Source organism: Mirounga leonina, unplaced genomic scaffold (assembly GCF_011800145.1).
Source record: "Mirounga leonina isolate KUSES-001 unplaced genomic scaffold, KU_Mleo_1.0 Mir_180, whole genome shotgun sequence".
NCBI lineage: Eukaryota > Metazoa > Chordata > Mammalia > Carnivora > Phocidae > Mirounga > Mirounga leonina.
In genome coordinates, this window is record NW_023270469.1 from 25,982,984 (window position 1) to 26,003,190 (window position 20,207).

The 20,207-nt window shown below is 61.3% G+C and overlaps 1 protein-coding gene across 5 annotated transcripts in view; it reads right to left on the bottom strand.

Moving 5' to 3' along the window:
• NDRG4 (NDRG family member 4) overlaps nt 1-20,207 on the bottom strand; it is a 37,633-nt gene that overhangs the window by 3,742 nt on the left and 13,684 nt on the right. For all 5 annotated transcript variants that reach the window (XM_035025086.1, XM_035025085.1, XM_035025084.1 and 2 more), the window contains 14 exons: nt 17,279-17,373; nt 13,007-13,051; nt 5,574-5,679; nt 5,234-5,354; nt 5,083-5,145; nt 4,867-4,927; nt 3,707-3,793; nt 3,552-3,608; nt 3,017-3,120; nt 2,156-2,212; nt 2,007-2,058; nt 1,056-1,103; nt 847-882; nt 686-737 (listed from right to left, as the gene is read on the bottom strand). In XM_035025086.1, coding sequence (XP_034880977.1) covers nt 686-737; nt 847-882; nt 1,056-1,103; nt 2,007-2,058; nt 2,156-2,212; nt 3,017-3,120; nt 3,552-3,608; nt 3,707-3,793; nt 4,867-4,927; nt 5,083-5,145; nt 5,234-5,354; nt 5,574-5,679; nt 13,007-13,051; nt 17,279-17,350 — 961 coding nt within the window. In that variant the 5' untranslated portion in view covers nt 17,351-17,373. The remainder of the gene's footprint in view (nt 1-685; nt 738-846; nt 883-1,055; nt 1,104-2,006; nt 2,059-2,155; nt 2,213-3,016; nt 3,121-3,551; nt 3,609-3,706; nt 3,794-4,866; nt 4,928-5,082; nt 5,146-5,233; nt 5,355-5,573; nt 5,680-13,006; nt 13,052-17,278; nt 17,374-20,207) is intronic.

The following is a 20,207-nucleotide window of genomic DNA, read 5'->3' on the forward strand; positions in this document are numbered from 1 at the left end:
GGGGGAAAGGGGAGGCACCAAGGAGATAAGGTGCGCGTGTGCTTGCGCGCGGGCGTGAGTGTTGGAGGTGCTCACGAGCAGTCTGGGCATCTCATCCCTGCACCAGGCGGAGACAGGAGGAGGGTGGCCGTTGCCGCCCCACAGCCCCTATCACCTTGGGGTCTTCACCTATGCCGCCCCCAAGGTTCAGCCGCCTTCAGCTCTCCCACGTGCCTTCCTCGGGCCCCAGCCTCCAAGGCCCCTCTGATGCCCCTGATACCGTCCAGCACCTGTGACAAAAGCCCTTTTCGGGTGCTGTACGTCTGGCAGGGGAGTGGGCGGTGTGTAGGACTCACCTTTAGGTAGGCTTTCTGGGCAGGACCCAGGCCCGGGCTCTGGTCCCCCAGGCCTGAAGAAGAGCCGACCGCCCCGACGTCGCCATGAACACAGTGTCCCAAAGCCTCCCCAAGGGCACAAGAGAGCCAGACACAGCCTGGGCTCATCTACTCACAACTCAGGTGGGGATGCCCTAGAGGGTGCCCAGTCACGGCGGGGAGCATGTGGTGGGTGGCACGGCATCTGGGCCCCACTCACGCAGACCTCATATGCCCGCAGGCTGCCCAGTGCCACCCGACACCGCACCCCAGCCCCACTTTGCCGCCTGCCCACCAGCCTCTGGGCCGGGGACGGGGGGAGGTTTACTTACTGTAGCCCATGCCTTGCAGGAAGTATTTGAAGGCCTCACTCAGCTTCCCTGGCTGCAGGACAGAGGGACAGTCACATGCTTTGACTGGCTGCCTGGGATTGGGGGGAAGGGAGGCATCCCCCACCTGGGCTAGATAAGGGAGGGAGGGCCAGGAGTCTCACCTGTGTGACCTGGGGGAGCCCCCCGGAATCTGCCATCTGCAGGGAAGAGAGGGGGGTGAGCTGAGCAGGGGCCACCCCACACCTTGCCCAGGCCTCCTATACCTAAACAGGTTGCCCTGAGCAGACACACTGTCTTGCTCCCACCCCGATGGGACCCCAGGCACGCCCCTCCCTGAGGCTGGGCCCTTGGCTGGGGAGGAAGGCCTCACCTTCAGGAAGGTCGTGGTGGTGGGATCCAGTTTGGAGTTGCACTCCACCTAGGGACAAGGTCAGCAGGGTAAGGCAGCCCCAGCCCCTGGGGGATCAGGGGAGTCCCCTACCCCCGTTGTTAAGGCAGGTTCGAGTCCCAGAGCTGAGGAGGGCATGCAGGCTGCCTTCTGAAAGTCCAAGCCCCTGTGGATCAGGAAGCAGGCCCCCCACCCACCCCGAGGGACCGGAGACGCTGGGACTCCCCTCGCAAGTGCTGGCAGGGCAGGAATGGGGCAGGGGCTGGGCCATGTCCTTACAGGGAGCCAGGGCCACCTCGATGGGAGTGGCTGGGAAAGTGCCAGGACCCGCAGGGGTCAGGGGGCAGAGGTGAGGGAGGGTCAAGGATCGGCAGGAGACAGAGGCCTCTGCCTGGGTCCAGATGGTCGGTGTGGCCCACACCCCGTTCCTCCGAGCCCTCAGGCAAGGGAAAGTGTCCCGGGCACACTCGGGGGTGGCCCTGGGTACTCCTGGACCCTAGGCCTCTGTGCTAACGGGGACATGAAGCCTCAGGCTGCCTGCTTCCAGAGTTCCAGTGGGAAAGGTGACCATCCCCAAAGGCAACGGGTGCAACGGCTAGTCCAAGGATGTACTGCTTGGGGATTACTTCATAGTGAATGAAGCAAGCTGTAGAGAAGAGAGCTCCGTCTCTGGGCCTGAGGTGGGTAGCGACTGAGGTGGGGCTGCCCTGCTGGGAGGGAGGGAGGGAGTGACGGCAGGCCGTCTGGCCCCAACTCCCTCCAGTCTCCACGCCTCCCTCACTTGAAGGCTGGGGCTGTGCCTGGTGGCGATGCAGAGCAAGATCGTGGGGAGGTGGGCTGAGAAGTCCAACATCCAGGTCCTGGCCCTACTGGCCAGAGGGCAATGATACCCTTACCCCCCCTCCCCCCGTCAGGGCAGAGTCCCTCACTCACCACCCCATCCTCGGCAGGCGCGTTGTCCCCAACCACCAGCATCACCGGGCAGCTGTAGACACAGAGGAAAAGAGCTGTCTGTCTGGCCCGGGGGTGGGTGGGGGGGAGGGGGGCAGGCAGGGGCAGGCCGCGGGGGGCGGCGCACTCACCGGAGCGTCTTGGCATTGGGCACTGTTCCGGGCCGGTTAATGTCCAGGTCTCTGCGGCTGCAGGGAGAGGCAGAGGTAGAGGTGGGCATCTCAGGACTGGATCCCGGGGGGTCATGTGCCTCAGGGCCCTACCCCAGCCTCCCACAATGGCAATTACGGCCCGATGTCCCAGTCTGGGCCCACAGTTGGGGCTTAGGGTTATTGAGTTGTCTCAGCTATGGAAAAGGCCTCCCAGATCCCAGCCGGTGAACAGGGAGACAGGGATACGCCCTGCACACACAGAGGGTCTTCAGGCCTCCCCTCATGTAGAACTTCTCAGACCCCACAATTCATGTCAGGTGGGCCCTCAAATAGCTCTCACCTACACCTGTGTGTGGGGTTCCAGGCTCAGAGAGGGAGGCAGGCCCTGGTCCTCTCATCCTCCATTCTACCCCCAGCACCACGCACACAGCAGGTGCTTAATATTTGTAGGAGAAAGGGAGGAGGGAGGCCAGTGGGCTCCAGGGAGCACAGCTTGAAAACCATGGGCTTCGTCCAGCCTCCTCTCCATCTACAGATGTCAGCCCTGAGGTCCAGGCTGTGGGGGACAGGGATGTTGCCCACATCCCACACCGCTCCTGGCTGGACCGTGATGCCCCAGGGGAGGAGGCGTGGAAGAGCCCAAGAACCAGAGTCCGCAGCCCTGCTCCCCCCCCTGCCCTTCAGTGGGAGTGACCCTGAGCAAGCAGGAACTCTTCTCAGAGATACACCAAGCGGCCCATCTGCAAACCGGGGAGCGCATATGTCCAGCCTGCCTCCTTCTATGAACCCCGACGGAGCGAGCTCTCTGTGCTGCAGAGGTGAGCCCCACGCCGCGCGCACCTGTTGTACATGTTCCAGAAGAGCTGCAGGTTGGCCTGGTTCACCACGTTCCCGATCTGCTGCCGGTAGCTCTGCACCAGCTCTGTGTTGTTCACTAGCTCCTCCTGGGCCCGGGGGGGGGGGGGGGGGGGGGGGGCTGGCGGGGGGGGGGGGAGACACAGACGGGGGGGGTGCGCGGAGGGGAGCGGACAGACAGATGGGGGTGGGGTCTCCGAGGGGGCATGCAGGTAGCACAGCCCAGCAGCCCTCGTCCCATTCCCAGCCTGGGTGGGGGGCGTGGCGGCAGGGCCTCATGAAGTGAGGGGAGGGCTCCACCCAGCTCTGGGAGGAGGCCCCCCACATCTGTCTCAGCCCAACAGAGTGAGACAGGTCAGATGCCACGTAACGCCAACCCAGACCTCCTCCTCCTGCCTGGCTGTGAGGGGGTACAAGTCCTGGGCTCCCCAGAGAGTGGGCGGAGCCCGGCCCTCTAGAGGCTCCCAAGACCCCCAGGTCAGCCACCAGCGCTGCTCCCACGTGGGCCCCGCCCCCTTACCTGGCTGAAGAGGTGGGATAGCACCGTGTCAGGTAAAGTGCTGGTGAGGCCGGAGAGCTGTGGGCCGGGCCGGAGGCCAGCGTGAGTGCCGCCCCTCACCCTCACGCCCCCGCACCAGCACCCCCAGCACCCCCGTCCAAGTGGACCACGCTCACCTTGGTGGCCGCCCAGTCGATCCAGCCTTTGCCATTGGGGTCAATGTTCATCAGCACCAGCCCCTCCACCAGGTCGGGGAAGATGAGCTGCGGGGTGAGGGAGACAGGGCTCGGGAGGCGGGAGGGCGTGGAGGGAGCCCCCCACCCCGCCTTCCCGCCGAGAACTCGGGCTGTCGGGGCGGCCCTGCCTATCGCACAGGTGGCTGGGAGGGTCTGAGGAGAAGGACACGCTCTGCAAGGGCTTCAGGGAGCCGCGGACGACTCCAGCAGCCACAGCTGGACACCTGCCTGGGCTCCCCATCCAGCAGCCCCTGCTCGCCCTCCTCCCCGCCTGGAACCTTGGGCGGTTCTCGGACTGATTTCGAATCTAGGCCTCTAGTGCTGTTTTCCGCGGAGATGCTGCTGTAAAACTGAGGAGTAAACATCTTCAGGGAAACATTTTGCTTCTTTGTTTTCATAGAGACCTTTCCAGAGCCTGTGTTGTGTTCGACGGTAAAAGAGATTCGAATGATTTCTTCAGGGGAAAACGGTATAATCTACACAGGACACAGCCATCCTGTCAGGTTTTTCTGGGGGGACAGGGGATGATCAGCAGCTAACGAGTGGTTAAGTGCTGAAATCCACGCTGCAGTTCGGAATGCTTGACCTTTTCTTTCGGAAAAAAATATTTTAAAGAAAAAAAAGGAAATATTTTGAATCCGGAAAATTAAACTTTTGTCTTCAGAGATGGAAAGCTTGTGGGCTCCTACCCAACGTGAGGTTTCTGAAATGCAACTTTTTTTAAACCTTCCAAATTTAACATAAGTGTAACTTTTGGTTAAGAAATGACTCACGTTTAAATATTACCCTGATCAGTGTATAAATGACTAGGAGAATCCTTACTTAGTGGGTAGAGCAATTCGTTGTAGAGTTTGTTGCTCACAGAAATGTGGGCTTTGGCTAATGGCTAAGCAAGTTATCGTTTATAGTCTTTTGAGGAAATGTATGGAAAAAGTAACTTTTTTTTTTTTTAATTTCCTTGGGTGGAAAAAAAAGCAAAGGGATTTTCTAAGTGAAGAGCAAGTTGGGAGGAGGGGAAGGAGCAGGAAGAAAGAGCAAATGTTCCTGTGGCTGAAGGGAGCCGTGGGCCCCCGGGAGGGGGTGGGAGGAGGGAGACTCACTGCAAACTTGGCCAGCACATAAGCTCCGGCTCCCACTCCGATGCCAATCACGTACTTGAACCTGGTGGAAAGCATGGCCGGTCACTCCAGGGCCAGGGCAGGCACTTCCCACGACCGCCCTCAGCTGGTGCCTGCTGGTTCTGCAGTGGCAGGGGGGGCGGGCTGGGGGGACCCTCCGGCCCCCAGCCCAGGGACAGGGTCTGGGTGGGGACTCACCCGAAGTGCTGCACCACACTGGGGAGCATGGCGGCTAGCTGCTCCATGGAGGGGAACTGGTACCTGCAGGCAGAGGGGGAGGTCAGGGCCGGGTGCAGCCTGGGCCACAGAGCTGGGGAAATCTGGACGGGGGGGGCTCCCCGGTACCTACCCCTGGGGAAACTGCGACGCCCCCACCTGCTGACCGGGGGCGTCCACGTGGCACACCACGAAGTGCTTGGTGATCTCCTGCATGTCCTCGAAGTTGAAGAAGGTGTTAAAGCACAGCTTGTCTGCAAAGACACACGTGTCAGCTGTGTCTCAGCCAAGGGTGGGGAGGCCTGCGGGCCTGACGGGGAGGGCAAGGTGGGCGTGATCAGCCTCATGGGCCAGCAGGGACCCGGAGGCCCAAACGGCTGCGGTCACAGGCCTGAGCGTGAGTGGGGATCTGGGGGCCCTGTGGGGAAGGAGGGGAGGCCGAAGCAGGCAGGATGGGGCCAGGCGGCACTTACGATTGAGGCCCACGTCATGGTAGGTAAGGATGGCAGGGCGGTTCCCTTTGGGGGAGCCCCGGATCACGACGTGCAGCAGGCCGTAAGGTGTCTCAATGTCATGTTCCTGGAGGGGAGATAGCACGGGACGCTCTGGGCAGCCCTCGCTCCCGGCTGTGGGGCAGCCTGAGGGCTGCTGGGCCTGTGGTGGGGCCCCTACCTCCCAGCAGGGGGGCATCTTATTCTCACCTCCCCCCAGCAGCACCCCCGGGAGAGCAGACCAGATGGAGCACCGCTTCCCAGAGGTGTCTGGCGCCGGGCACCGTGCGCTGGCGTGCACAGGGAAGTCCGCTAACTGCCCAGGCCCTGCCGCTCTCAGCCCTGCAGGGTCCAGTGAAGCCCATTCTCTCTGAGTCACTGCAGCCCCTCCAGGACAGTGTGGCCACCCCAGCCTGAGTCCTGCCCTCGCCCTGTTCCTCCACTCAGAACCTTCAGGGCTGCTTTGCAGCCCGGCCTGGAATTTGCAGTCCCCACCCCCTTTTCGGCCAAGCCCAGCCTCCAGCCCCCACGCCCGCCCCTGGTCCCCACCTCCACACTCTTGCTCCTGTAGTTCTTTCCGCCTTGAATGCCCCTCCCCGGGACCCCCAAGGCCTCCCTTCAGGCAGGGCATGGTTGGACCCCCACCCCCACCCCAAAGGCCTTCTGCAGTGACCACTCTGGAATCCTCCTGAGTTCACGCCCCTGGTTTTGTGGCCTGGGGCTGCTAGTCTTTTGAGAACAGGCGCTAGATGCTCTAGGAAGAGGCCAATGTGCTCAGGCATCCCTGAGCCTTGGGAAGGTGCCCTGGGGGCTGGTCCCTCTGCAAACTAGTCACTTTGGGCCACTCGATGGACAGACTCCAAGAGGGTCAGTCAGAGCTGAATTAACAGTCTTGCCCTGCACCACAGGGAATGCTGTGAGTTGGCTGTGTGAGTGGCAGATGGGGCTAACGTCAAGGGCAGGACATGACTGACCCCCGCCCCCCCCCCCCCGCCCAAATGTGTGCCAAGTGCCAAGCATGTCATGCATGCATTTCCCCCCCTTTGCTCATGGAGGACACTTAGGTTCAGACAGAACCCAAGTTCCTGCTCCTGACAGAAGAGGGGGGACTCTGGAAGCAGGAGACAGCTTCCTGGGGTCTGGTCTTCTTGGGTCAGGGCTCAGAGGAGCACTGTTCAGGCCCGTGTCTCCAGCGGGGACTGACAAGGTGGCGTCAACACCACAGCCAAAGGCCACACCCTGGGAGCCACAATTCTGCTGTGAGGCCCTGTTAGGTAAACCTGATGTCCTCTAAGTGGGCCCAAGGCCACCCCAGCCTCCCCACATCTCAGGCCTGTCCTCCCTCAGGGCCATCAAAACAAGGAACACTTCCTCCTCACTGACGGCTGACCAGCCACTTTCCATGTGTCTCGTTTTCTTCTCACAGGAATCCAAGCTCCAAAGGAGCAAACTGAGGTTGGGAAAGGAGAAATGACTTGCCCAAGGTCAAATCCAGAGAGGGCTAAACAGGCCTTGCCAGCCTCAGAGGCCAGGGATGTGTCCTGAAGGCTCCACCCCACAGATTTCCAAGCAGGCAGCTCTCCACAGCTGGGGGGGGCCATGCGGCACCCTCCACCAGCCCCCACACTACTCTCGGCTCTGGAGGGCAGGGGCTGGGGGGCAGGAGGGGCGCCCATTGCACAAGAGCTGCCATGCGCTTCCCGCGGCGTGAAGGGCGGTTCTCGGCAGGGCTCAGCGCTAGCCCCGCCGGGTGCGAGTCAGGGCCCAGGGCGGCAGTCTTCGACCCACACACCTCCACCACCGTGGCTGTGCGTGTGTGTGTGTGTGTGGGGTCTACCCCCTCCTAGCCCATCAGCAGCCCCTGGGCCGCGGGACTCAGGCACAGTGCTCGCCTTCCCCCCGCGCCCCCAAAGGCTCCGCTGCCCGCGGCGGGATGGGCTGTTGAGGGCAATGGCCCAGTTGCTGGTCCCGCGTGGCCCAATGACTTGGCTGCACCGCCTCCCCCACCCACCTAGGAGCTCTGACCCAGCTCAGCCAGATAGGAGCCAGTGTCCCCGGCCCTCGGGGTGCAGCACAGGAGGGGCGACCCAAGGGCCGCAGGCCGAAGCACTCTGAGCCCCCAGCCCCCAGGACCGAGCGCTCCCATTGGCTCCTGGTGACGTCAGAGCCCCAGCCTCCAGGTGGGCGCCGGCACTGCCGCAGCGAGGGAGGGGGCTCGAACGTCCTCCCTCGGCCGGTCGGTCTCCCCTCGCCCATGACCTTGAGAGTTGGGGCGGGGGGGCGCTCCCAGCTGGGTTGCAGCGCGCGGGAGGGGGTGAGGGGTGGAGGGGGCCGGCTAGTACCATTCATTCCATCAACCACATCAGCAATTCGGCTGACCGGGACTGCACCCGGGCTAGGCGCTGACGTCGCTGCCGGGGTACGGGGTGGCCCGGGGGGGGGGGTCTGTGCCCCGACAGGGCAGGCCGGGCGTGGGGGTGGAGGAGGACACGTGCCCCTGCTGCTCCCTCTTTGAGGAAGAACAGCACCCCTGGGCACCGCTGCCCGGGCCCGACCCCCCGCAGGATCAGGGCTACAGCGTTGCCCTTCCCCACCCACTAAATAAGACGCTGAGACGCCCTCCTCGTCCCCTCCCCTGCAGGGACCTCAGCCTGAAGGGCGGGTGAGCATCCCGCCCAGACCTCCCTGCCTCAGCCGGACTAGCACTGCAGCTCCCTGGGGACCGCGGCGGGGCTGCGAGCATCTCCTAAGGAAGGAAGCGGCTGTCCTTCCGTTCTCACTCCGGTGCAGCCGCCCGAATGACCAGGACAACCCTCGCAGGGTCAGGAAGGTAGACGGCCCGACACGTGCAGGGAACGGAGCCCCCCCAGGGCTGAGGTGGCCACAGGCGCGCGGCCGATGCCAGCCGGGCACTTGCCAGGCCAAGGGCACACTGTCAGTGGGAGGCCACCCAGGCTTGCAGACGGGTCATGCAGCGCGTTCCACTTTCTGCGGATCTCATCCCTTCCCCACAGGCCCTGACTAGCGGCTAAGCCCCAGCCGCTGCTGCAGGCCAGGGGCACCAGGGACACAAGGACACAGGGACGCACAAGGTGAGGCGACCGAAAGCAGCTCCGCCACCAGAGGCAGAGGGCTGTCCCTTCCTCCCTGCCCACCTGGCCGCCCCCAGAGCCCTCACTCACCCCATCCCAGCACTCCGGCATCTTGCCCAGCGAGAAGACGATCCGCCTCTACCAGGCAGGGCAAACAAAGGCCTGAGTCACCAGGGTCCGGGGGGGTGGGCAGCGCGAGGGGGAGACGGCGGCGCTGTGATGGGGCGCCGCTCCCGGGCCACTTATATGCGGAGCCCGGCGGCCCGGGCCGGCCCCGCCTCCCCGCGGGGTTTCTGCGCAGCCACTCGCTCTCCCCGAGCCCCCGCTTCCAGATTGGCGGGTGGGAGGCGAACCTGGCTCTCATTGGCTTCTGAGGTCCCCCCGCCCCCCACTCCCCACCCCCGGCAACACAGCATCCTTGCTGGTCCCCAGGCCCTGCATCCCGGCCGCCCCAGCACACAGGCACCCCCCCCCCCCAACAGCCGCAGCTGCACGCGGGGCCTGGGAAGCCGAGACAAGAAGCTCCCCATGCGGGTGTGACCTGTGTCAGGTACGCAGGGGCCGCTCACGGACACGCACACCGGCACGCCCCAGACGGGCTCAGCCCTTGACCCCCTCCCTGGGAAGTAGGGAGGGCCTGAGAGGGCCCGAAGCCCAGCCTCCACCTTAGGAAGGTCTGGATCACGTAACCTTGAAGGGATGGGGGAGTGACTGTCTGGGGCAACCTTCTGTCCTGACCCTGTTCCAGGGACTGCTCCTTCTCCACTCTCCAGGGCCTCCCCTAGGGCAGCCCCCACTCCACCCACAGGCATGCCCGGAGCCTGCCCACGGCGCTAAAATGGGGGCTCTGGTGGCAGGGGGCCTGGGCCGAAGGCAGGGCCAGCGGTACCGTGGGGCACACACACCAGCTGTGCCCTCCCCACCCCCATCCTACAGCAAGCGCCAGAGGCCACCAAGGCAGAGGAGGAACGGGAGTCAGCCTGCCCACCTCCTGCAGACCCCCGCCCCCCCAGCTCTCTGTCCTGGGACCAGCCAGTGTGGGGGGCAGGATGCACGGGCCACCGCAGGCCCCATGCCGTCCTCCTGAACAGCAAGGACTTGTGCGGGGAGACGGCTAGAGACCCACAGGCAGAGTAAACTGGGGAGGAGGAGGCAGAGGAGAGAAGAGGAGAGGAAATAGGTCAGGGAGGGGAGCCCAGGAGGGAGTCCAAGGATTGAGGGAAGCAGGAGCAACTCAGGAGGGTGCTGGGCGCCTGTGTCCCCATTCTGTCTCTTCCAGGAAGGAACGTGCCACTCGGGCCCCCCTGTCCCCCCAGCCCTGCACGCTGGCTGGCAGCCCTGGGGGGAGGGGGTCACCACCCCATCTCCGGGTGCCCAGGGACCTGGTCAACACCTGCCATGTGTGCTATTCCCAGCCACGTCCTCCGCCTGGGGGGCACCGACAACTTGCCCTGCCCCCTCTGTGACCTCTGGCTCTGGGGGCCCAGCACTCTGTGCTCCCCTGGGGCAGCCAGGGTGCAGAACGGGGGGTCCCCCTGCCCCTCACGGACTGGCCATGCTCCCTGTTGCCCACAGCTACTTTGGTACAGCCCGGCTCCTGCCCTGTGCACTGACTCCTCCTACCTGCTCCCCAAAGGGGGCAGGGGCTGTCCTCCCACTCTTCCTGCCGCGAACCCCCTGCTCTTCCACGGTCACCATCCAACCTTGTGCTCAGTCCAACCTCTGACCTCTGAGGGGCTCTGAGGGGAGAAGCTAACCCTGGACACTGCCCACTCCCAGCCACGGCCCCCATTTCTGCTCAGCTCACTCCTTCAAATCCACAGACCCGAGTTCAAGTCCCTGCCCCCCCCCCCCCCCCCCCCCCCCCCCCCCCCCCCCCCCTTTTCACCTCCCCCCCCCCCCCCCCCCCCCCCCCCCCGAGTCCCCGCCCCCCCCCCCCCCCCCCACTGGCCCAGCAGCCCCGGGTAAGGCTTTGTAATTTCTCTGGCCCTCAGCCTCCTCAACCGTACACAGCAGTGGGGCCTTCCTGAGAGTTGCTATGAAGACAAGACAGACCTCCGTGACGGAGCTCCAGACCCGACCTCAAGGCTGCCCAGGCCCTGACGGGAGAAACGGGGCAGTCTGTGCGTCTCTCCACACTGTTGCTCCCTTCCCTGGATTGTGGCCAGACGAGGCAGGCTCAGGTCCTGCCGGCCAAACTGTGGGCCCAGTCCCATCTCTGCCACTTCTCCGCTGTGTGACCCTGGGCAAGTCAGTCAACCTCTCTGGGCCTCCACATCTGTAAATGGGAGGACAGCTGCGTCATCGGCGTAGGTAGCTGCAAGGGTAACACAGAGGCCTCACACCTCTGGAAAAGGATGAGAAAACTAAAGCACAGAGAAGTGACTGTCCCTCTCAGCTAGTAAACACGGAGCTTACCAGCGCCTTAGCACGCTGGGCCTGAGGGCACATTATCAAGAGGAACAAATGCTTATTAGCTTATCTGCCACTTGCCAGCCTCTTTCAAATGCCTTCCACACGTTACCTTATTTTATCCTCTTAACATCCACTTTACAGGCGAGGAAAATGAAGCACAGAGAGGTTCTGTCACCTGCCCAACATCACACAGGACCAGGAACCACACACAGGCCACCTGCCCCTGACTCCACGCTCGGGTGCCCACAGTCACAGGGAGCTCGGGATCTGAGGGCTGGGCCTTGGGCATCACTCCCAACCCTACAAACACCCGGGGAGGTGCGAGCTCTCTGTCCTCACTGTACAAATAAGGTAGTGACATGTGCTGGTGGTCGCGTGGCCCACAAGTGGCAGGGACGGGCCCTAGACCCAGGTCTGTCGGGCTCTTGTTTGTCTTGCCTCCCCCACTGGCTGGGTCCACTGAGGCAAGGAAGGAAAGGGGAGAAAATCCCTGCCAGGCCTTGGCCCAGGTAAGGGTCATGCATCCTCTCAGCTGCTTTTCTAGAGAAAAAAAAAAAAGGGGCAGCAGCCTCTGGGAGGCGTAAGAGGAGGAGAGGGGCAGGTGCCTTGTAATACGTGCTGCCCTTCCCCAAAGGGTCCCACCCCAACCCTGGGCTGGGCCCGGCCCACAGGCCCAGGGGCAAAGGACCCCACGACTCCCCTCGCCCCTTTCATCCCCCCAGGTGTGTTCTGGGGGCCTGGCAGTCGGCACCATTGGTCTGGCGGGTCCCACCTGGTGTCAGGCAGGGGCTGGCTGCTCTGGGATTTTATTTCTCCAGCCCCCTCCTGGGGCAAAGGGGCCGTCTGTCCATACGTTCCTGTCCTCCTTTGAGCTGCGAGGACGAGAAGGCCCCCTTGAGGGGCCCGCACTGATCCCTAGTTGGGCCTGGGCCATCTCCCGGGCACGTCCCTCCTCTCCCTCCTCCTGGGCTCCTGTTTGTTCCCCAGGCCCCGTGGTGTCCTCAGCTCCAGAGCCCTCTGTGTTTGGAACCGGTGCTCCCAGGGGAGCGGGGTACATGCACACGAGCTACTCCAAAGCCTCCTCCGGTCACCTTGAAGGGACACGTGACCCGGGGCCTGATGCACAGGCCTGGGATCCGTGTCCCTGCCGCAGCCTGCAGGCCACCCCACCTCTCGCATCTCACTCCCCTGGCATCCAGACCCAGAGGTTGGGGCGGTCATGGGGCTCCGCCGAGACGGAACCAAATCAAATGGAAGGCAGGCCCAGGCGGGGCATTCCAGCTAGCCAGGAGGAAGGCCCTAGAAGGGTCTGCTTTTGTTCAGCAGCTTTTGATGGCCAGCAAGGCTCTGGAACGCCGCCGAGGTTCCCCACTGTGTCTGCCCTCAGATGTTTTCTGAGGCCCACATGTAAAGGGCCACAATGGGACTCAGAGGGAAGAAATGGCTGGTCAAGTGAGCGAACTCACCAGGGCAGAGGAATAAACACAAAGAACAAGTTCGATTTTCACAGGGAACCTGGCATCAAACTAAAGAGGACACAGTTGTCCCGGTGACAGTTTCCGTGGAAACGGGAGCTATTTCAGAGCGCCAACCTCACTGGAGATTTTCCTCATTGGAGGAAAGTGCTGATTCAGATGACAGCATCCCAGCTCCATCTTCGCTTCCCCCAGGCCTCACCCCTGCTTCAGTCCCATTCAGGGAAGCAGCGCATGTCTCCACTGAGCAGGGGGCAGGGAAAGCTGCGCTGAATGGGGCGCGGGGAGGGGGGGTCCTGGAGGCTGCGAGGTGCCTGCACAGAAGGGTCGTGACCCTCCTTTGGGATGAGGCTGGGCAAGGGCAGGGGCTGGGACAAGGTCAGGGGCAGGGGGCTGGCAGTCCCCTACCTTGGGGGGTTGAGCTGAGACCTACCTTCCAGTCTGTGTCCACGGCCAAGAGGAAGGTGTCAGAGTTCTCCTGCGGGAAGGCAAACAGAGGGGCAGCATGTTAGGCCCTGGCCGGCCCAGGGGGCTCCGGGGGGCTCAGCCTGGAGCAGACTCACTTGCTGTGCTCCTCAATCCATCTTAATATTAACAAAGGCGACCCAGGGCTTCCCAGGCAGTGGGTTAGTTAGGTGCCTGATGGATAAGCCTACAAGTAGTTACTCGTATCAATCTTACCTAAAATTTAAAATGGGAAGATGTCCGTCTTACAGGTGGGAAGGGTGAGGCTTAGAGAGGCTGAGTCCCATGGCTAGAAAGTGGTGGGATCTCTGAAGCCAAATCCTTCCCGTGGGTTACTTTGCCCTGCCGACAGACACACACGCGCTCTCTCTCTCTCTCAAGGTCAGGCCGCTGGGGCACCCCTGCGGTGGAGGCTGGGGAAGGAGGGCAGAGGTAGGCAGGACAACCACCCCACAGTAGGACGGGGAAGCGGGGACCCACGCAGCGAGGGAGGAACTTGGGGCTTTTCCAAGCTGCACAAAGGCTCTGTCTGGATCTGTTGCTGCTCCCGCCTTTCCAGACCTGCCTGCTTTGTGCTCTCCAAGCACAGAGGTCCCCTGCTTTCAGGCTCACTGACACTGAACCGTGGGAGTCGCTGGTGCCCATCCTTCCCGCTGGGCTGCAAGTGCCGGGGGGGGCGGGACCACGGCTGGCTCTGCTCTCACCATAAAGCCTGGGCTGGAATGGGCTCCCCAAACCCAGACAGATCTGGATGAACAAGTCTGACTTTGCAAATGAGGGGAACTCAGCTCAGAAGCACCCACTGTTTGCAAGGCAGCAGCAATGCGGAGTGGAAGAGGGGGGCTAGAACCCCATATGTGTGTCCTCTGCAAGTCTGGTCTAGGGAAGGAAACCTCATGGGGGCAAGAGGGGAGCAGATATCCTGGGCCTCTGCCTTGCTTTCTAGTGTGTCTGTCTAGAAACCTCTCCTCCCCTCCGCTTGGCTGGGACAAACTGGGCAGGCCATCTAGCTTCGGAGCTCGATGTCCTCGAGGATTAAAGAGAAGCGCGGTGTTAGCTGTCGTTCTGTCCTTTACACTCCTGTACCTGACTTTGTATGCTGCCCAAGCTCCCTACGGCTCTACGGAACAAATACACGGATAAATGAGACAGTCAGATTAGGACCAGGATGTCATCAGAGGACAGCCAAACAAGGGGGGCGCTGCTAATGTACAAGACGGAAGATGACCCCAAATCATGGGAGTTGAAAGGAAAAGAGTGAAAACCAGCAATTCTGATGTTTTACTCTCAAAATAAGGAAAAGTTCAACCACCTGCTTTCTGGCAGTTAGGGCGGTGGGGGCGGGGGAGAGAATGAGACAGCTGAAGAGGGTCTCCCACCCGAAGAGGAAAGCCAGGTTTCCTGCAGCTGGGGCTCTCTCACACACAATGGCTGTCCTCCGGCCTCACCTTCTGGCTCCTCCAGGGCCTGGGGGGGGGGTTCTCCTTGTGGGGGGGAGAGCGTGGAGGTGGCCAGGCCCCTCCTGAACCTCTCAGGGAGGGGATGGGGGTCTCCGGGAAGGGGACGAGGCTGGTTCCTGATGAATCCTCTTACAGAAAGATTGTGCCCGAGCGAGAGGGCAGAGAAAGAGATAGATTTTTATACTTGAGACGCTAAGGGTGCAGAGGAGGAAGCAGTTTTGTGAAAAACAAAATCAACACAAAGGATGAGGCAGATATTGGTGGGGTGCGCTGTGCGCTCTCAGCGGGCCAGGGGTCCCCGGGAGATGGGAAAGCCTTGGAGGGGCAGGATCCCAAACCAAGAAACAGCAGGAATGATAGAAGCCAATCCAGAGCCCCAGGAGGTCCTGGAAGAAGGGCAGGAACAGTCGGACGCAGAGGCAGATGGGTGGGAGAGAGGGCCCTGTTGGCAGGAGGCCCAGGAGCGGCCTCGGAGGATGGGGGACACGGAGGATGGGGATGCAAGCACGGGCATGGGCAGAAGGAGCAACAATTCCCCACGGAGCCCTGGACACGCCTGGTGTCCAAGTCTTCACAAGCAAGCAAGCCTGAAATGGTGAGCGTGATGGTGGGTGAGCAGGTGGAACTATGCGCTCCCCACTGGACTCAAAGAATTTGCATCCAGCAGACCGCAGAAGCTTTAAGAAGTGAGGGGCCAGACACCTTCCTGCACTGCAGCTAGAAAAGGAGACTTGGGGAACGGGCGGGAGAGAGAGAGAGAGAGAGAGAGAGAGAGAGAGAGAGCGTGCGGATGGCTCTGGAAGGCAGAGTGAGGTCATGAGAGTCTGCCATGGCCATGCTGGGAGCTGGGGATGGGGCTGTTAATGCACATGTGACCAGGTCTTGGGCATGGGGTGTGTGGAGCCGAGAGAGGAGAGAAACAGCGGCGGGGGGGCGGGGGGCGGCTCAGGGCTGAACCGCAGGCCCCTCGCAGGGCGGGCACGTCACGGTGGCAAACCCCGGCCCGGGTCCAGGTGGGATGAAGTGGGGCACACCGAATGCCGCAGACAGAAGGCAGAGCCAGGCTGCTGGCCAGAGGGGCCACGCTCACCAAGTCAGGGTGGGAGGGGCAGTAAGGACTGAGCCAGGCTGGCAGGGAGGGGGCGTGGGGGCATCTCTTGGGGTGCCCCATGGAGGTGAGTGGTGGGAGAGCCAGGTAAGGTTGCGGGAGGCCAGGGTGCCCTCAGATCTCTGTGCCGCCCACAGACACCTGTTACCTGCACGCAGCACCTCAGGGCAGCTGCTCCCTACCCCCCACACCTCAGCCCTTGTGGCGGGGTGCAGGGGTCCCCAAGGGCACTGTCTACCCCCTACCAAGACTCGCAAGGAGGCTGGTCTCTGCTTGCCTCGAAATGGGGGGTGGTTGTGGGGAGGAGGGACTTTTTCAGAAAGTTCTGGGAAACTTCCTTCTTCCAAGACGCCTCACAATCTGGGATGACCCAACCCTCTTCACTGAGAGCATTCGGGGTGCAAGGCTCGGCTAGGCCCTGGGGAGACCGGGAATGAAACGGACAGCATCTCTGTTCGGGTGTCAGGATCTGACTCGGTGTCGGACTAGGCCTCTCTGAGGAGGGGGCACTGGGTCAGAGCCTGGATAAAGCGAGGAAAAGTTTGGAGCTAGGCATCCCGGGGGGAAGCAGCAGCTGGAACATGACCGGCTGGTTCCAGGAAGAGCAGGGGGCCCTGGGCAGGAGAGGAGGCTGGGGGTGGGGCGCAGCCCTGCTCCTGGGCCTGAGAAGGACTGTGGTTGTAGCTCGACCCAGGTGGCAGCCACAGGCCAGCTTTAAGCAGAAAGGGACATGATGTATTTTAAAAGGCTGTAGAGTAAGGAGGGCCCTGGGGAGGCTCCATGACAGGAGATGGGGGGCCTTGGAACAGTTTTCACCAGTCGCCCCCTGACCATTCCTGGGGGCTGCCCCCACATGCTCAGGTCTTGTCCGTTAACCCAAGGTTCTGACTTGAAGATAAGGGGCAGGACCGCCAGCCTGGTGTGGCTGGGCCCCTGGAGCCCAGCCGGCCACTCTGTCCCAACACAAGACACTCAGCTCCTGGCTGGAGGCCGAGAGGGCATGGCAGACACCAGTGCGCCGAAGTTTCGGGACTGGGCTCCTGGCTTCCCCACCTGTAAAATGAGGGCTGGGCGGCACAACCAGCAGAGACCCGGGGTCCCGGCACTCAAGGATTCTCCGAGCAGTGGACCCATTGCTTTTCCTTGCAGGGAGGGAAAGGGAGGCTGCTCCAGGCATCACCACCACAAGAAAATGTGGGGTAGAAACAACTCTGGAATCTAACCCTCGGTGCCCAGGAGGGAACCCTCTGGGACAAAACAGTCCCACTGCTCCTGATGGCACTGTGGGTCATGCCTGCCCTCGGCCCTCAGAGACTTGTGAGGAAAGACAGAGAAGGCAGCGGATGAGGAAAGGCCCTGCCACTGCGCAGTGGCTACCATCTTGGGGCTCCAGGGCCTCCCAGAACCATGAGTAGCTCTGCGACCTTGGCCAAGCGACTTAGCTTTCTGCGCCTGTTTTCTCCTCACTGAAATGGGAATAACTCTCCTAAAGAGCCTCCCAGCCTCGAAGACAGCCAAAGCCACGGCGCGGTGGGCTGGGTCTCAGGGTGTTGGGAGGCCTCCCGGCGCCGCTCCCCACGGAGGCTCGGCGAGGCTGGAGGGAAGGCACGCGGTTTCCTTCTTGGCCACGAGGTGGCGCCCTCCGCCCCGGGACCGCGAAGGAGCGACTCACCAGCTCGGCGGCCTCCTGGCCCCGGAGCAGGGGCTTCTCCTCCGGGAATCGCAGCTCCTGCAGCCCGGCCATGGTCACGTCGTGGAGCAGGAGGCCTAGGGAGGGAGGGGGGACGAGAGTTGGGCCCTGCTGCCAAATCTCCCCGGGGGAGGACGACAGCACAAGCCCAGGCCGGGCAGGGGCACATGGGACCCACCCACCACTCCATCCCCCCAACCGCATCCCTAAGTGCACCCCCAGCGCCGGGCTTCGCAGGGGCAGCGAGGCTTCATCTGCAAGATCCACCTGTTAGCTCAGGGGAGGTCATTATAGTATTTGCTCTCAAAAGTTAAAACGTGTTGAGAAAGAAAAAAGAGAAAAAGCACCACAGGATGATTCTTAAAACAATTTCAAGGAAAGCTCTGCATTCATTGAGATGCAGAAGGATGAGTGTGGGGAAGCCAAATGCAGGTGCAGAAGCAGACAGAAGCCCCCGGTGGTTGGAAGTGGACAGTGGGGTCCTGGAGGGCACAGGGAGGAACAGAACCAAGGGCTGTCCTGGGGCCTGGGAGGAAAAGCCTGGCTGGGGATGGCCCTGGGAGTGGGGCAAGCAGAGTGTACAGTGATGTTGAAGGAGGGGGTGCTGGTCTAAACCAGCCAGCAGCAGGGACGGATGACCTGAGGTCAACCCACGGCCACCAGACGCCAGGGCCCAGGCCCTAATGGCTGGGTGTCCCTGGGAGACTCTGAGCCTTCAGTCTGAAGCTCAGGAAAGGGTTATACGTGCACGTGTGTATGCATGCACGCCTGGGTGTGTCTATTTGGAGGAGCCCGTGGTGGGGGCGAGGGAGGCAGAGACGATCTGTGGAGCCCGGCGCTGCCATCCGAGCTTGGATTTAATGACAGCATAGATTAGAAGGCACCAAGAGAAAAACTAGCCAAGGAGGTGACCTGGAAATCCGTAAAAGGATTAAAACTGACCAGTAAATACACGAGAAAATATTAAAGCTCACAAGAAGTCAAAAAAATTCAAATTAAAACAAGGTATGTATATATATATTTTGCCCATGGACTTGGCAGTGCTGGTCATGATGCACGGAAGGCTGTACTTCTCTCGTCCTGCTTGCGGGTGCATAAACGGCTGCGCCTTTCTGGAGGGCAGTTTTGTAGAATGAATTACAGTGAGTTAAAAGGTTCATCGTCTTGGACTCAGCAACCCTCTCTCTGGAAGAGGATTTCTTCCTCTCGAAGAGGAAACCGGAGAGGGCACCTCACGATTTATCTGTAAGAATGCTCACTGCAGTGCCTTCTCTAATAAAAATAATAAACTAGAAAAAGCTAAATGTCCATGAAGAAGGCACCAAACTGGGTCAATCGCTTGTGAATGATTATGTAATAACATGGGGGAAATGCTTGTGTCCTAACACATGGAAGAAGTTATAAAACATACAGGATCATCGAGATTACAAAATAGGAAGAGCCCCCACAGACAAGCCTGGAAGGATGAACATCATGAAGTTTACAGGCATCCTTCCTGGGTGGAGGACTGAAAACAGGGGTCCACAATCTGAAATGTAGAAAAATCAGCATTTTTTAGAGACCCTGTGAAGATCACGATCAGTTCCTTTTTGCAAGCACTTCACGGATCATGAAGTACTTCCTTGCGCTATTTAACTTCACCCTCGAGGGAAGCGAGATGAGGAAACCAAGAGGTTCTGGGGCATGCCCAGATGGGGCCAGGCCTGGAAATGGGGTCTTTGGATTCCTACTTTGGTCCAGTGCTCATTCCTTAGCACCAAAGCCGCCCGCCCTGGAAGGTTGGATTCCTAGCCTTCCTCCCATTTGCTCATCCTCCCTCAATTCTATTTTTGTCTTCTCAAGGGGGAAGCCCTCGGACTTTCCCTTCTGCCCCGAAAGGCTGACAATCCCCAACAGCTGGTTGGTCAGAAGGCGCAGCCCAGCCCATCCCGCCCCTGCCCGTCCCTTCTCCCTGTGGAAGGCCCAGTGACAGCAGAGTTGGTGCAGTGAGCGCCTGGGACCCAAGAGCACAGGGTCTCCGATGGAGTCTATTTCTGTGGCCGACTGTCAGGACACCAGGGTGCGGCTCCAGACGTTCCCTGGGCTTCCTTCCCTCCTGTTAGAAGCAGGAAGCATCAGTCCTCCAGAATATTAGGAAGATGGTGCCTCCAGATTACATGGGGGTCCCCACCTGAGTCTAGTTTGGGGTTTAGATGGGCTGAGGTTGGGCTGGGAGCTGCCGGTCACCCAGGCCTCATGGACGGCTAACGGCGAGCTGCAGAGCCCCCTTGGGAGAGCCTCATCCCCGGCACGAGGAGGCCAGGCAGGGAGGTCCCTGCCCACTCAGGCCCCCAGGTCCCCGCACCTCCACGCGGTGCTGGAGCGCGCTCTTCCCAGTGGTTTCCGGGGAAACCAGCTAACACAGTGCGGATGGGCTGTATTTTTAGAAAGGCATCCTCTCCCCTCCCCCCTTTCTCTTCCATCCTTTCTGATGCATGCACACTCATCCATCCCCCCGCGTGGGGAGCTGAACTAAGGGCCCCCACCTTGGAAAACTCTTCTCCCATTAGGACTTTTTTTAGCTGCCAGTTTCCCTAAATAACCAACTCGATTAAGCACCTTGGCAGCACTGGGGTGTCCCTCCCCTCATCCAGGCCTGTTATGAAACCATCCTCCCCAAGGATAGTGCTATTAAAAGGGCTGAGAGTGGGCAGTGTAGGGACAGATGGCCCGTGATCGAGGGGGCGGTGGGGAAGGGGGCTGGAGAAAAACCCTGTAATCCCGGGAGCTAGAAATGTCGCAACCCAAGGAAAATACAAGGCCGCCCAGGGCCCACCAGGTGGTGATGTGGGGCTGCAGAACAGAGACATTCCCACAGGGCGATGGCATAGAAGGTTCTTCCGAAGAAAGTTATGGTTTAAAAAAAAAAAAA